Genomic DNA, 17769 nt, shown 5'->3' with positions numbered 1-17769 from the left:
TACAATGAAGTGGGTGACCAAAATAATCTGTCAACTAAAAAGCAGCTCATAAAATCAGAAAATACTCATTTCTTAACAGATTTACACAATAGGAAACCATATTGCTTCCCCCAGATATGAGATACAATGCTTGTAAGTGCACAGATCAAGGAAATGACAGGGTGCAGTCTTGGGAGAAGAACCTGAAGATAAAGTCATGAAAAGCAAACTATAAAAGAAACTGAAAAGCCTGACAGCCAGATGAGAGTGAACCTCAATTGGAGGAGTTTGTACCTTTCTCCATAGACAAAATAGAGGTGATGAATAATCTGAAAGAAACAGTGGAAACAACATAAAAATTCTGAACTTCAGTCTCGGTACCATACAGGATTTCTAGACACCATATTTCTAACATTGTGAATCCAAGAAATCTTTAGACTATTCTTTCAAAAATTTCCCCATTAAATTAGAAATAAACTATTCTGAAAAGTTAGTTTTCAGTGAGTTACAGAAGCTTCCAGGCATAAATCATAGACTTTTCTTCATTTCTTCAACATCATTCCACTATTAGAAGTTTTAGACATTGTTTGTAAATGATGGAATTTTCAAATTAAGTGACTAAAATGTTTACATCCATTGACCCTTAGATTCTATTATTAGGCTTATATCCAAGAAGGTTACTAGTAAGAAGTACCATGCGTAATAAAATATTCTAGCAGCACTTATTGGTTAGCAAACACTTAGAACAAAGTAGATGCTTGCTGATTAAGGAATAATTACAGTGCATTAAGGTGTTATTGCTGTAATATAAAAAAATTAACATGATGAATTAAGAGATGCCTAGATAGATCTACACAAATTGATCCAGAGGAAAGTAAGCAAAGTCATGAAAATAACATACAATTTAAATGGAAAGAATTTTTTAAAAATCAAAAATGAATGCTGCAAAATCACAACAAATAAGCATGGCTCAAAGAAGAGGAGATGAGCAAACACCACTACTTCACTCCTCTGCAAAGATGGGAAGTCTAAGAGAATTGTGATGTACAATGTCTTGATAGGTTATGTTGATTTTTTTTCCCTCTTTTTTCCCATGCTTTTAAAAAATATAAGATGTCATAAGGAATAGCTTTCTGGGTAGGAAAGGGTGCTGGGGAAAATTATAGTAACCTAAAAAAAAATTGCGTATATATAGATCTTTCCAGTTACATTTTATTTGTGCTAACATTATAATCAACATTTAGAAGGTCTATAAATAAACTTGAAGAGTAAGGAAACTGCATCTACTAAGGGAAGCTATTAGAGATTAGGTTTTTGCTATAAATAATCCAAAAAGGAGATAAGTTACATAAGTACAATCAAGAGTTGGTTATACAAAGGGGGAGGAGAGTCGAGTTAATCAAACTAGGCTAAAATGAAGATCTAAAGCATTAAGTGGACTTTTAAATTTTAAAAATTAAAAAGCACAAATACATATACTCCCAATAGCTTGCCAATTACAAGATATTTTTTCTAAACTCTAAAATGAGGAGCATGTGGGAACAGTCCTATAGGTCATAGGAACACACAAGAATGGAAGCTCAGCCATAAGAGCACCTAGTACAGAGACTAATGATTTTACAAGTATGTTGATGTTGATCTCCACTTTATCTTGTATAAAATTTTTTGCAAGCTGTCTCCCCCAGCAGACTTGAGTTCCTTGAGAACAGGAACTGTCTTTTACTTTAATATGATTCCAGTGCCTGACACACTTTAATAAATGCTTAATGACTCAATGACCCCTACTGTTCTGGTCTCTCTGAGCCCAAATTTGGAGTTATCCTGGCCTTTTAAATCTCTTATTGACCCAATGATTGCCACATCTTGCCATTTCTATCCACACCAATCTCACATCCAGCTCCTTATCTATTCTCACATAACTATTACTTTGGTTCAGGCCTTCATCACCTCTAGTCTACATTATTCCAACAACCTCTAGTCCACCCTACAGGTTGCTGCCAAAGTATTTAGCCTTAAGCACAGATCTGCTTTCTACTAAACCAACTCTAGTGGCTTCCAACTGCATCTAGGATCAAGTATCAGCTCCTCCATTTGACTTTTAAAACCCTATGCTCCCAGGGCCCCAGCCTTTCTTTGTAGCCTGATTGGTCTTTCATACACCTCTTTCTCTCCCTGCAGTACAACCAAACTGGCTCTCTCTTCTTCAGACACTCTGGGTCCTTGCACTGATAATCTCATGTACCTGGAATTCATATCCTCCTCTTACCTCCTCTTCCTCTTAAGTGACATCAAGCCCTTCCCAAGAGCCTCGGGTCTTCTCTCCCAAATGACTTTCTACTTAACAATTTTGTACTTATTCTCTTCATTCGGCATAGACTTGCTTCTCTCTCAATAGAACATAGTTTATGTAGGGATTGTTTCCAGTAGCCAATACAGTTGTTGGAGTAGATACTTAATAAAGTAATTCCTTGCAGACTAATTTTCTGCTTCTAGTTCTACCCCTGGAGCCAACTAGGCCAAGTCTAATCTTCATCATGATCCAGTACAGAACTGAAGACAGCAACCAATTATCCAAGACCTACCTTGTTCCTCCTTCCCCGATCTTTTCTTTTCCAGGCTAAACATTTTAAGTTTCTTTGAATAAATCTCGTACAACATAATCTCCAAGTCCATAATTAAACTGGTTATCCTTCTTGGATGCTCTTCATCCTGATCAAGGCCTCTCGATGTAGCTTAACAATAACACATCAATTTCCATGGCTGCATTATCATATGGTAAATACAGACTACCTTCATGAGTCACTCAAACTTCCAGGTGCTTTTCAGGTAACACCGTAAGCTAATGCCTCCTCCTTGTACTTGTGAAGCTGATATCTGAAGCAACATGTAATACCTTATATTAATTTCCATTACATTTCAACCCAAAGTTCTAGCCTATTGATCTCTTTTTTTGGATTCAGACACTACTATCTAACAAGAAAGTCATTTCTCCAGATATATGCCATCTGAAAAGCTGATTTTATTATCCAGTAATTCAAACACTTAATTCGGATAGTTGGCTCAATTACATAAAGAGCAAATGCAAAGGACTACGATTTAATACTATTTTACTTAAAAGTGTTTGGGCATCTGAGAATCCCCCCGAACTACTGTTCACCAACTGAGAGAAATGAAGAAACTTCTGAATAGTATGGATGAATTCTCATTACTGGCAACCATTATCAAAAATGTCCTCATGGGAGCCTATAGACATCTGATATAACATTTAGAAGAAAAGGATTCTCTACTGAAGAACTTCAGGAATCTTTTGGCCCTGAGCCGTCTAATTAAAAGATTTAGACAAAGGCAACCAATATGTGAAGAACACAATCACAAAGTTCATGATACAAGAGGTTTAACTGAGGGAATTGGAGATGATAAACCTCTAAAACATAAGAAAAGGGAGAACATGCTAGCTGTCTCAGTTATCTGAAGGGTTGTCACATGGAAAGCAAAATTAAATCTGGGCCACTTGGCCCCTGAGATGAAATTAGAAATGATTAGAAGCAGCAGGCAGGTAAGAGTTATCTTGATGAAAGGAAACCCTTCCTAATGTAATCCAAAAGTGGAATGGGATGAAAAGTTGCTAGGACCTCCCCTCATTCAAGCAAAGACCACTGTGTCAGGTATTTTGTAGAAGGAATTCTTTTTCAGGGATGAGTGGGTCTAAATGAAGGCTGACATCTTGTATGTAAGAAATACCACCACCTACCAAAGTATTTTCTACTACTCCGAAAGATCCATTTTACTTAAATTTTTACCTAAGGTACAAGGTCACAGCACCATGCTCCAGTATGTTTAAAAGACTTGATGGAAACCATTAACTTTCAGATTTTAAAATTTCTAATTACAGAATGAATGTGGCAGACAATAATATTAAATTAGTCACTAAGTTCTTTTCAGATTTTAACAGTAACCTTTAGTTATTTTTTTAAAAAGTACTTATAGTATTTTCTTTTTATTTTCATCTTCTCTTTCAATGGCTGTCTCATCTACAAATCTTCAGTTACTTTCTATGCCTAACTGGTTTAGTTTCAGAATTGTCCCAAACTGAAATAACTGACGTTTCACAAGTTCCAAACTACTTCTGTACTGCAATTTTCACTCCCAACTTTAAAACAAGTGACTTTATTTCTTCATAATCTCTCCATTTAGCATTATCAAAATTTTATCTTTTGTTTGCAGTTCATTAATATTTTTAAAACTTCATAAATTATTTCTATCTAAAGAGATAAAGAGCCTTTTAGTAGCCTTTGTAGATGCCTCATAATATCTTTAGATAGAAATGTCTGTTAAAAGTAAAAGCACTTTTTGATTAACTTTTTCCCCAAGGTAAATACAGCCTTGCAATTATAAGATATATGAAAACACAATGTTACCTAGGCTACATCCTCACCTACTGAAAAAACAATTGCCACAATTGTACAACTATGTCCAACAGGAAAAAAAAAAAAAAAAAAAAAAAAAAAAAAACAGGAAAGTGCCAGAATATGTTCTAGTGTATTTGTGTGTGTGTGTGTGTTCATAGCAAGTGTTTCCTGACCATATGTACGTGGCAGACACTATGGGACATACTGGAACACTAGTTCCTGTCTGGCCAGAAGCGTAAACAAGAAATTCTCATGAAAATCAATTAAAAGAAGAAAAAGAAACAAATGCCTGAAAGCCCCCTACTTGTACATAAGGGCAAAGTCAAGTGGTTGTGTTCATCAGGAAATGAGGACTTCAATGAGAGCAGCAAAGATAAAAGAAATAGCGATAGGATTTGAACCAAGAAAATAGGATGGGATGGTCCGCCAATATCAGTACTCCCAGTTTAATACATTGCAAAACATGGCATCAACTCTGACTCTTGCACTTCCCTCACGTTTTACATCAGCTCAGTAGCTGTAGATTCTCATTCTATAATCTCTTTAGCTAAGATCTGAAGGAAACCAGGAGGTGGAGAAGAGTAGGGGGAGCATTCCAGGAATGGGGGACAACTAGGGAAAAAGCTGAGAAAAGAGCTGGAGTATCGAGTGTCTTAATGGGAAAAATTCTAATCTATGTCCTCTCTTCCATTTCCTCTGTCACCTCAACTAATGCAGACTTTCATAATTAAATGATAAACTCCTTCAGTTTAACTCCTCTCCTCCAAGCCATCCACTACTGGTTTAAACTTCTTGATGCAAGGGATAGTCAAAACATTTGTAAGGAAACCTATTACTAAATGAATGTGATCGGCAGTAAGCGGGCAAAAATCTAGTGTTATCATACCTTTATACAATCTTCTCCCATGCTGTTTTCTTCAGTACTTTATATTTTAGCCAAATTGGAATCTCTAGTTTGCAAAATTCACTGCAATCTCTATTATTTTTGTTTTTTTTTTTGCTGATTCCTGAAATGTTCTTCCTTCTCTTCCCCTCTCTTACTTGTATTTTTGATCCATTCATTGATCACCAACTGCTCCACAAAATTCTTCATTATTTCTACCCTCCATTTCACATGTAGAGCTTCTCACTAAGATACTATACACTCCAGGCTCCCCATTGAGGGCATTTTCACTAGTTGTCTCCCATACCTGGAATGTTTTCCCTCTTTATCTCCATTCCAATTGCTTCAAAAAGCCTTCATGCATCCTCCTTAATTAATGTTAGTGTCTTCCCTCTGTTGAGTATCTAAAACTGTTCCTATATATAACTTGTTTGTATATGGTTTGTCATCTCCCCCAAGAGATGATGAGTTCCTTGAAGACAGAGACTTTTATCTCTCTTTGTTTCTAAGGGTTGATCAGTTTGTCTGGACAGGAGGGACAGCATTATGGTGAAAGTAACTGAAAAGGATGGAGAACAAAATTATGTCCATATATGGATTAATGATTGTTAATTATTATATAGTTATATATAATATGACATATATTATATAACATATTATAAATACATAATTATATAATATTATATAATCTATTAATTGACAAATAAAAATGCATTACAAGACATATTCAAGAGGCAGGATTTAATCAGCATGCTCTCACGATTTTAGGGCAGGGAAGAACTCTTTAGAGCACAGTATCTAATCTGCCCTGCTCCAGTAATCCATATCAAAGTGTCAAGAGGAGCTTATCTCTCTATAAACATTTTCATTCTCCCTTTCTCCCCCAGCCCAGTTACAACACAGAAAGAAGGAAGGAACCCAGATTCGCCACTCCACTTGAAGCTCATTTCAGTCCTAAGTCTCACTGTTCAGATAAGCAGGTAGCACCAAGTACAGAGTTGTATCAAATACAGACTAAGGTGCCTTTCAATCCACAATGCAGTTGAATACTACTATATGAATGTGTTAGACCTGTATGAGTTAGGATGTCAATTCCCCGACAACAGGAAAATTGAACTTTTTATTTATATCTCCCATACAGCATAATGTTTGGCATGAAGTAAGCACTCCCTTTTTCTTTCTTGCACTCATTCATAACCAGAAAAGAGTCTTAACTATAACCAACCCAACATGTGGGTCATCTGGGCTCTAGTTAAATGCATCTGACATAAGGAAGCATATTCCACATTTTCCTGACATCAAGCAACTGGTGGCTTAGTTTGACCCTCTGGGAACAAACAAGACACTTCTTCAAATACTTAGGAACATAAGCTGAGTTTGAGTGCTCCCAGCAGTTGTTACCAAATAGCACTTTCCCAAGTAAGTTATCAATCATGAAGTTCAACTGCTTCTGATTCCTCCCTGTCTAGTCTAGGAGAACTAGGTTTAGACCACCATATTATATCATCAAAAATTAATAAATTACATGAGAACATATCAGAATTTTAACAACTAAGGTTAAACAGAAAATTCTTATCAAGTGATAGAGATTTAAAAAGATACTTTTTTCAATTATTTATACAAAGGCAAGCTTTTTGTGAGATAAAATCTATGCATCAGGATCTATACAAAATCTAGGATAAGAAAAGTGGACAATTGGAAAAATTTTGCATCAAATATCTGATAAGCACTCAGTACAAATATGTAAGACTGAGAGCCATTCCCCAAAAGATAAGCAATCCAAAAAATATGAATAAACACTTCTAGAAAAAGCTGTAAATACTAGAACAAATCTGGAGAATCCTCCAAGAATTCTAAGAAATTAGGAAGCACAGCTCTTCTTGAGCAAAGGTTTCAGGACACCATCTACAAGGCAGTAACAAAAAAAAAAAAAAAAAAAAAAAATTAAGGCTCTTGAAAATGTAACCCATCATCAAACAAAAAAGTACTGTTCCCAAGCACAAAGAGGAGGGATGTTCTTGCCAGTAGAATAATCAATTTGAAATCAGAATCTCCAAAATAATCATCCCTGGATTCGTATGTCTTTTGGCTTAAATAGAAATTCAAGAAATAACTTCAATGTTCTGTATGTATTTTATTAAGAGAGGTAGACTGTTCTATGGGGGGAAACATATTGCACAAGTTCTTTTCTAGAGAGGCCTTGATGAAATATGCAATTTGCTTTCTTTTCCTTTTTTAATTCACACTACAAAAGACAACAAAATGAAAAACCAATTCTCAACAGCATGAAACTCCCTAGGTAGTGACAGTAGAAATCTATTTCAAAAACAAAAATAAAAACATGATGGGATGGAGAAGACGGCTGACACTGAACCTCACTCATTCTCCACCTTCTGAAATGGTAAAAGGAAGTCACAGTTATAAAGACACACACACACACACACACACACACACACACACACACACACACACACACAAAAATACATTTCATCCAATAGATAAAAGAAATAAGACAGTTAAATAGGGAGAGGTAAAAATAAGAGGGAAGATAAAATAAGGGAGAAATTTAGTTGTAAGCAAAAAACTCAATCTACGTTTGCACAAAAATATTGATAGCTACTTTTTTCCAGTGGAAACTGAGGAAATGGGTGAACAAGTTGTGGTATGTAAATGTGATGGAACACTACTGTGGTAAGAAATGATGATAGGATGATTTCAGAAAAGTGAGGCAGCAGACTGAAGGGAGCCAAACCAGACAATTTATACAATGAAAACAATATTGTAAGAAAAAAACAACTTTGAAAGCTATAGGAATTCTGATCAATACAATAGCCAAACATAAACACAGAAGACTTGGGATATAAAACATGCTCTGCCAGCTCCCCTGTTTCCCTATCCCTTTCTTATCCTAGCCTCCCCTCCACTTCCTCAGTGATCTAGTCACATTAGCTTCCTGGCTGTTCTTTAAACAAGACACTCCATCTCCGGGCTGCAGGCCTTTTCTCTGGCTCTCCTTCCACACCTGGAATTCTCTCCCTTCTCATATCTGCCTCTTGGCTTCCTTTAAATCTCAGCCTTTCTGGGACCTCCTTAATCTCAATGTCTTTTCTCTGAAGCTAAGTCCCAATTCCTCATGCATGTAGTCATTTGCGTTTTTATTCCTATTAAATTATGAGCAGGGACTATTTTTGCCTTTCTTTGTATCCCCATTGCTTAGATCACAGAAGGCACTTGATAAATGCAGACAGAGTGTTAAGAAGTAATGATTCAGGACAGACTGAAACATTTTTTTTTCTTGGATCTGGAAGATCCTAAAAACAAAAGTTAACTATTATAAAGCACTCATTTGAACTTCACAACAATTTTGGGATGTAGGAACTATTATCATTTCCATTTTATTGTTAATGAAATGAAAGCAGAAAGAAGTTATGAATGACCTGATCAGGGCCACACATCTAGTACCTGCTTGAAGCCAGCTTCAACTTCAGTCTTACTGTCTTCCCCTACCCTGAGCTATAGCCACTACACTACCAATACAAATATTTATTTACTTTATTATGCATGTTTGTAACAAATTTGGGGGGGGGGTTCGTTCTCAGGGAGGGAGAGGAGGAATGGACATAGATTTTGATTGAAAATAAAATTTAATTTTAAAAAATTTTACTAGACAGATAGGGAAGTATGTTGTTTAGTTAATGAAATACTTAAGATGACCACAGAAGAATTATGCAAAGAACATAAAAAAATGAATTTGTGAAAATTAAGTAGAGTCCTTTTTTATTTAAAAAAAAAAAAAAAAGATATAGGGTTAATACTCATATTACAGATCACCTATACTTTATCAGGCTTCTTAGCTATATGTAGCTTTTCCTCCTCCTACTTCTTCCTTTTTTTTTTTTTTTTTTTTTTTTTTTTTGCTTTAGGAGGCAGGTTTAGAAACATACATACATATGTTAACATGTAATACTGATATGGATCAGCAATTCCTGGGGGCCATACAGATCCTGGTCAGAGAAGCCATGGAGGTATTATAAAAGGTCCAAGAAACACTATGAATAACCGACACAGTCCTTCTGTCAACATATATTCTTATGGAATGGAAAAAAACAATGGTTTTTTGCAATGGTGGACTAAGACTAGACCTAGGCTATGAGGTGAATGAAATGAACAGGGTGGAACAATTCACTTTTCTGAGTTATTTCTTCACCTGTAAAATAAAGGAGTTAGACAAACTAAACAAGACAAAAGATCCTCTAAGATCTGTAAAAGAAATTCAATTATGGAAGTAACAAAGCAGTCAGCTCAAAATGATATTAACTGCCACTCTATATAGACTATATATGCCACAGGATTTCCTTTCATCTTTGTTAACTCAACTGCCTCATCCTAGAAGTCTAAGTAATCAGAGCACTAGTCCTATGTAACCACAGGTAAGTAGGTCACTCTTCAGACATCAGCTTTCCAGGATATATACAACTACTATGTGAACGTTAAAGACATTTTGTAAAACTTAAAGCATCACAGAAATGTTAGTTATTTCTTTGTAGGATAGTTGTTGTTAAGAAAGTACTCTGAAAAGCAAATTTCATTACTACTGCAAAATTTAAAATCCTTGACCCAGATTAATGAGAACAGCACCCAGCACCTATTTTGTTTACTAACAATCCCAAACCACTGCCAGTCATCTTGACTGTCTTGCTGTAATGATTCTGGAGGAAAGAGTGAAGCTGATGATTTTGCATAGTGTTTACCTTACTTAAATCCAATTCACTCAAAAATCAAGACATCACCTTGGTGACGAAGAATGAACAATTAACAACAATGCTTCTTCTATATGATATCCTTTTGATCAAAGCCGTATCTAATTTTACTTGAAGTTAAAAGACAACAGTTTTAGTGATGATTTTCTCATTTCTTACTAATTCTTACTAAAGAATAACAAGAAGCAATGGCAAATAAACCATTGCACAATACAAGCTTAGACATGCTCCATAAGAAAAGGAATTCTATCCCAGCAGGTGGCCAAGAAAGAAGTATGAGAGCATGAGTCACTAATCTGTTTATAACAAATTCTATTAAATCAAAAATCATATACACAAAAAGTTTTCAATTTATATAGATCAGGATTTTTAAAATCTTTTTTGTTATGGGCCACTTCAGCAGCCGATGAAGTCTATAGGAACTATAGTCGAGAAAGAGCAAGAGAGAGAGAGAGAGAGACAGAGACAGAATGTTGGGGAAGGGCATGTGTAGACACAAAAATTCATAATTGGAAAATGCTAAAATTTCAGTAAGTGAAAATAAAGATGTTATTTTTTTGTCCATCAAAGTTCTGAGCTCTTGAAATTTATCTATACATACATACATACTCTCAAGAATCCCAGGATTGAGGCAGCTAGATGGCACAGTGGGTAGAGTACTAGACTTGAAGTCAGGAGGACGGGAGTTCAAATCTGGTCTCAGAGACCTAACACTTCCTAACTGTATGACCCAGGACAAGTCGCTTAACCTCAATTGCCTTAGCAAAAAATAAAAATAAAAAGAATCCCTGGATCCCAGGTTAAGAATCCTTGATTTAAGTCAGTCTCCATAATGAAGTCAACACTATTTTGGTATGTCATTTTATGCCATTACAATGCAATGAAAGGAAAGTCCTAGTTTTGTGACAAAAAGCAGATTATTTAACCTCAATTTCTTTATTAGTAAACTGGGGTTACAATGTCACTATTACCTGCTTCCCTACCTGGCTTTCTCAAGCCTTAAAAATAGCACTACAGAAAAAAGCAGCTTATAACAATATAAAACCTGCAGATGAAAGACATGGGTCATTAGCAAAGAAAGAAGTAAAAATGCTGGCAGGGAGGAAGAGAAAAAGTCACTACATAGTAGCCTCTTTTTCAAAGGTACAACTGTACCACAGAGTCTCTATTTAACTATATGTAAAAATAAATGAGAATAAATCAAACAGCTCTCAAAAGGAACAAAGGTTTCTAAGGGCAGTCACCTCAAATGCATTACAAATATACAAATGAAGTTCACCTCCATTAAATTGCTTGCCTTTTCAATGAAGGTGGAGATGGGGAGTAAGAAGGGAATTCGGAACTCAAATTTTTTTAAATGTCAAAAAGTGTTTCTACATGTAATAGGGAAAATGAAATAAAATATTCTAAAAACAAAAAGCTAAAGTTCATTTGTGACTTTACATATGCAGCAGCTCAACCCTCCCACCCTCCTTCCATCTCAGCCTCCAGAGGCTCTCTGTTCCCCTAGGGCACAATTCCAGCACAAACTCGTTCCAGCTTCCCCACAGCCACCCTCCCAAACCTAGCATTTAACTACTTTGCATAAACTGTGTTCACTTTCTTTCCATTTTGGTTCTCTCAGATTTTCCCCTACATTTGACTCCTCTAGCAAAAGGCAAGCCTCTAGTGAAAGGGGATTACTTCCTTCTTTATACCTATAGCATCAGAGCCTTACAGTAGACCACAAGTAGCTCAATAAATAATTAATGGATATAATCAAAGCAATGGGGGGAGAGGGGAATTTAAGAGTAAGGAGTACTTCTCCTTTATAGAACATTTGGCATCTTCCTTTCTGCCTTCAGACTTACCTCCCCAAAAAAAAACATCTTGACCAAAGGCCTGTATACATTAGGCATCTCTGATTTGCCTGTAAGCTACCAAAAATGAAGTTTCTTGTTTGTAAATGTTACACTTATATCTTAAAAACAGATTCATCTTAAAAGCCTTAGGCAACTACTATCTCATGATTTGAGAATAAAGTTTATCCCAAGTTAAATATTTTAACATTTCCCAGACAAGGAATCATCCTAAATGAAGGATAGAAGGGAGACACTCCAACTGAGATTAGTGCCTAAGCATAGATCAGAGGGACTTGAGCAACATGCTTCCTAACCTGGAAATTTATATCTTAATCCAAAAGGTTCAAAATAACAAGAAGAAAATGGATATTCAAATCAAAGGCCACACTCCCCAAAATTTAGCAGTTTGGCAAATAATTCTTGAACACATTCTATTAAATCCCAATCCCTGTCTTAATTATAATTCTACTCTTTCCAGAAACTAAGTCTAATTTCCATTAAAACCAAACCTGACAAACTGACCCAAGAAAAAGCAATGTCCAGAAAATTCAGGATCAAGAGGATACTTAAAAGGGAGAATGCTGTGCAGAGGTCAAAAAGGATGAAATTTAAGAAAAGCCAACAAACAGATTTGCCAACTAAGCGATCATTAAGAACTTTAAAGAAAAGAGACTAAAAAACAAAAATGTGTACAAAACTATTTATAGCAGCTCTTACAGTGATAGCAAAGAATTGGAAATTGAAGGGATGTATATCCCTCAAAGGCAGGCTAAACAATTTGTCATATATGATTGTGATGGAATACTGTTGTGCTATAAGAAATGACAAGCAGAATGCTCTCAGAAAAAACCTGGAAAGACATACATGAACTGATGTAATGTAAAATGTGCAGAACCAGAATACTATATACAGTGACAGCCATACAGCATGATGATCAACTGTGAATGACTTAGCTATTCTCAGCAATGCAATAATCCAACAATTCTCAAGGACTTATGATGAAAAATACTATGCATCTCTGGAAGAAGAACTGTACGAATCTGAATAGAGGTTGAAGCAAACTTTTCCTCATTTTTGTCTATACTTACTTTCACAATATTATCATGGAAATATTTTGCAGAGCTGCCCATGTACATACATTATATATATATATATATGTATATATATATATATATTTTTTTTTTTTTTTCACACACACACACACACACACACACACACACACACAAAACCAAACTGTGTCTTCTCAATGATAGGAACGAGAAGAACTGGGAACTCAAAAAAAAATTTTTTATGAATGTTAAAAATTGGTTTTACATATATCTGAGGGAGAAATAAAATTTTACATTTTAAAACAAAACAAATAAAAAGAACTTAGGAGAGAGGTTTTCAACTCAATAATGAAATCAAAAGCCTGACTACAAAACTCTGAGAAGAGAAAGTGGAAACAATGAGTATAAGTTTTTTCTAGGAGTTTGACTGTGGATGGTCAGATCTAAAGGCATCAGAGCAAGCATACAGTCAGATTTAGTTCTGGGCACTGTGCCTCAGTTAATGGCACTTAAGATCACATCAGCTTTCTAGAGAGCCAAAACCCACCACTGAATCTTAAGCTTTCAGTCCTCTTAAACTACTCCTACACACACACACACACACACACACACACACACACACACACACACACACACACACACACCCCTCTGCCATCTTATATCAGATGAAGATGATTTGTTTTTCAATCCATGTATAGACTTTGCATTCATTCTACTATGAATCTTATCTACTCTAGATACCTTCCAAATTCTTGATATCATCTCACCTGAAGTCTGTATGGCCCCAATCTAACTAAGTGCTGAGTTTTTTTTAAGTGCTACATATCCAAATACAGTTTGTATCCCACTACAAATAGTAAAGCTTTGTTCCACACTGGTCTCTAAAACTAAAAACAAACAGCTCCAATTTTGGAGACCAATGGGATATTTAATTCTTACGTTACTTATCTATAAGACTTTCAGGATCCTATATGACTTTATACTCAAACTACAAGTTGCCCTTTGAAGAAACTGTGAATTTGGCATTTACTAATCTTTGACAAGTGAATTAATAGAAATGAGTATGTAAAAACAATTTCTATGTTTATTTAAAATTTATATTCAAGTCTTATTTTCAAAATTACTGAGTTACCTTGATTTACTCTTCAAAGTTTTATTGTTATCTTTCCTATTCCTTCTCCCCCACTCCATTTTAAAAAAAAAAAAGAATAATCCTAGCTTTCTGAATATAAAAAAAAAAAATTGATGAGAAATTGTTCTCACCAGGAATAAGTAGAAATGGACTGAATTGCAACACTTTTAAAAAAACTGTCTATGGATGAATATATATTCACCTAACAAAAATAAAATTAGCAAGGTATTGAAGAAGCTTAAGTTCTAAGATCTACAATTAATCTTGTTCTAGACAAATGTCCAAAACAAGATGAGTAAAATTATAGTTTATTGTGTAAAAGATTTCATAATTACTAACAGAATTTTTAACAATTAACATTTACAAAATTTTTAGCAAATCATCCTCAAAAGAAAAGGCATAAAATAGCAATGCATTATATTATACTATTAGTGAATTTCTATTAAGACTCCAGTTACAATTGCTGGACTATTATAATATCCCAAGGAGGTCAAAAGAGAGAAATAAAGTCCAATATACACCACTATATTTGTAAAACACTTTGTAATGGCAGACCTGAAAAATAAAGTAAATATCAATCAAGTAAGGAATGGCTAAACAAATTGTGGCACATGAATGTAAGAAGACAGCAACAAAAAATGGAAACTGAAAATATCAACAACAAAATAATCAAAATTGAATGCTGCAAAACTCTAATAACTAAGCTTGGCTAGAAAGAAAAGACATATGACTATAGCTCTCCCCCACCACCCTTTCTTTGCAAATGTGGGAGATCTATGAATGAAAAATACTGCAAACAAAATAAGACTTCTGTGATCTGTTGATTAGTTTCACAGAGCTTTATTTTTCTTCATTCATAATTTTTAAAATTCATTATTATAAGAGATCTTTATGAGAGAGATCTAAAAAGAATAAAATGAGGGGGAAAGACTACAATGAGAAATACAGGTGATTTCAAAATCAGCTAACAACAACAACAACAACAAAAATAGTTTAAAAAGTAGAAAGTGAATTCTGTGGAATCATCACAACCAAGTTTAGCCCCAAGTAAGAGCTATAAGAATGGATCTCCCTTCTGGGGGTGAAGGAGAAGGGGTGCCAAGAAGGAGGAATTATAAACAGAGAGCTAAGTATATTGCCCAACTTGATTGGTTTTACTGAACTACTTTCCTCCACACACCTAACCTTTTAAAATTTTTATTATAAGGGATAATTTTGAAAGGGGGAGTGAGAAAGGAAGAGCTACACTGAGAAATGAAGTGATGGATGTAAAAATAAAAGATATCAATTAAAAAAAAAATGCACTGGGGGAAAATAGAAGAAAAAACTCCAAGCAGGAAATCTGAATATGGAATCCCAGTGAAACCAAGAAAACCCAGCATTGTGCAACCAGAAGATCATAAGTGCTAAGTTAGAAGCAAAAACTAGACCACTAAGAATTCTGGAAACCAAATACAAAAGCAAGCAAGAAATTTCAGGATCAACATATAGATCATAAAACTGGAAGAAACCTTACATCTAGTTCAAACTTCTTTTACAGATGAACAAACTGAGGCCCAGAGGTCAAGAATCTCATCCACTGTACACAGCTACATCAGGGCAGTAATTCTGCAGCGCTGGTACAAAAAACACATATGAAAGATAACATTTGTCCCTGTTTCTATTAAAATTTTAGTGAAGACTAGGAAAAGAAAAGATCTGGAGTACAGTAGATGGTATTATTCATTGATAGCAGGCAGCCCAAGCCAAGTATTTGCACATAAATGATAAAGCAAAGTATGCTGAGAGAACCACCAGGGAGAAATTAGCAATCCAACATTTCACAAGTGGAGTTATAGCATTCCAACCAAGGACATTCTACCTCATCTTTTACAACTAATTGTTCCTGAAAACAATTAATCAGCAAGCAACTAGAAAAGAAAAAAAATTATCTGAAGTACAATTTAGCCAATACACATTTCAACTACATTTACTGACTACATTATTCCTTTGTTCTAAAGTATACTGAGCTGGAAATGTTTGTTTCTTAGAAGTTATTACCAGCCATATCCTGACTCCTAATTAGCTAATGGCTTATTCGTGGCCTGAATTCAGATACACTTTCAACAGAAATTCAATTTGAAGTTAAGAATCTAGCACTTAACATCTCACTATATATTTCAGTTCTTGGTCTCAACAGCGGAACCAGCAATCTTCAGAAACAGGTTATCATAATATGCTGATTAGAAAAACTATACCATTCCTGTAAACATTTCCATCAACTAGAAAATGAGGCAGATTTAAAGATTTGATGTTTGTAAGAAATTTGGCAGAAACAATTCTTCACAATGGTTCCATTTAATGTAATTGAACTATATTCATGGATTTGTCCCTCTTTTTTTAAAGACATTAGCCAATGCAGTGCTACACCAGAAAATATCTACAGTTATCCCACTGCTATTATAAGAATGGTCACAAAAAGAAGAAAGGATACCCTTCTGAAGCTATATAATTCAGACATTTTAAGAAAGACAATATCTTCCTTCCAGGAAAACGGGCTCGCTTTTCTTTCATACCAGTTCCACTTACCTCTCCCATAGCTCTTCCCTCTAAAGCAAGTGCTTGAAAATCATGGTTCAGTTCATCCATAGATCGTACCTGTTGTTTTAAAGAAGAAAATTACACATGTCAGCATCTTGATTTTACATCCTCGTTACAGATTAAAAGAATTTCTATGCTGTCAGATCTAAATCCACAAAGTCATCAAAAAATACTAAATCACTAAATTCAAATTTTCACTCACCTTTTTATCTCAGACACAAAAATCTCCACTTGAAATATTCTACAAATCTTTATCAAGAAAAAACATAATCCAAGCTTCCCTACATAAAATGCTGTAGGATAACTTTAGATCATATCTTAAGGCTGAATACATTGGCAATGCTAAAACACTAAAGTTGTTTTGAATTTACAACTTGATATCATGATTTCCAAAACTGCAAGAATAAAAATAGCATCTGTTATTTAAGCCATCAGTAGTCCCTTTTTTTCAAAACATACTCTAGAACCAGGGTTCTCTAAGTTGCATTTTCATATAACTATTCTTAGATGAGTACACTAGTAGGAGCTGGAGAAAGAGAAAAGATTTAAAAGAGATAGTGTCTGTCTACAATAGCAGGACAATGTTAAGTGCAATCTCACCCAGATTCTTCCCACGTCCTCCTGAGTGGTCGCCCTGTCACAAGTCTCTCCCCACTGCAGTGCAGCCTCTACCCTGTTACCAAAGCACAGATGTGTTCATGTCACTCCCCTGCTCAAAAAACTCCAGAGCCTCTCTAGAGCCAGTAGCGATGGGAATTCCTCTAAGTAACGTTTAAAACCTTTCACAACCATGCACTAAACCTAGTTTTCTAGTCTCACTGTACACATTATTCCCCTTCCCATAGAGTTAGTTATCGCTGGTTCTCACACACAGTATTTAATCTGTCTATGTATCCCTGCACTAACCATCTCACATGCCTAGAATACAGTGGCTCTTCACCTCTACCTCAGCCAATCCCTCGCTCCCTTCAAGAGAAGGCTCCCACATCATCTTCTCCATGAAGACTGTGATTCCCAAATGCTAAGTAATCTCACCAAACTACCTTGTATTTCTTTCTATGTATCTGGGGTACACTTCTGAGTCATTTTTCATTCTTCCTTCTCCCAATAAGAATAGATGCTCCTGCAGAGCTTGG

At 35.2% G+C, this 17769-nt stretch overlaps 1 protein-coding gene across 1 annotated transcript in view; it reads right to left on the bottom strand.

Moving 5' to 3' along the window:
- The window catches only part of PUM1 (pumilio RNA binding family member 1), a 169998-nt gene that overhangs the window by 95512 nt on the left and 56717 nt on the right, over positions 1-17769 (bottom strand). The window contains 1 exon segment of the mRNA XM_074305535.1: positions 16622-16690. Coding sequence (XP_074161636.1) covers positions 16622-16690 — 69 coding nt within the window.

Source organism: Sminthopsis crassicaudata, chromosome 3, assembly GCF_048593235.1.
Source record: "Sminthopsis crassicaudata isolate SCR6 chromosome 3, ASM4859323v1, whole genome shotgun sequence".
In the NCBI taxonomy this organism is placed as follows: domain Eukaryota; kingdom Metazoa; phylum Chordata; class Mammalia; order Dasyuromorphia; family Dasyuridae; genus Sminthopsis; species Sminthopsis crassicaudata.
This window is presented reverse-complemented; position numbering and strand designations above follow the sequence as displayed.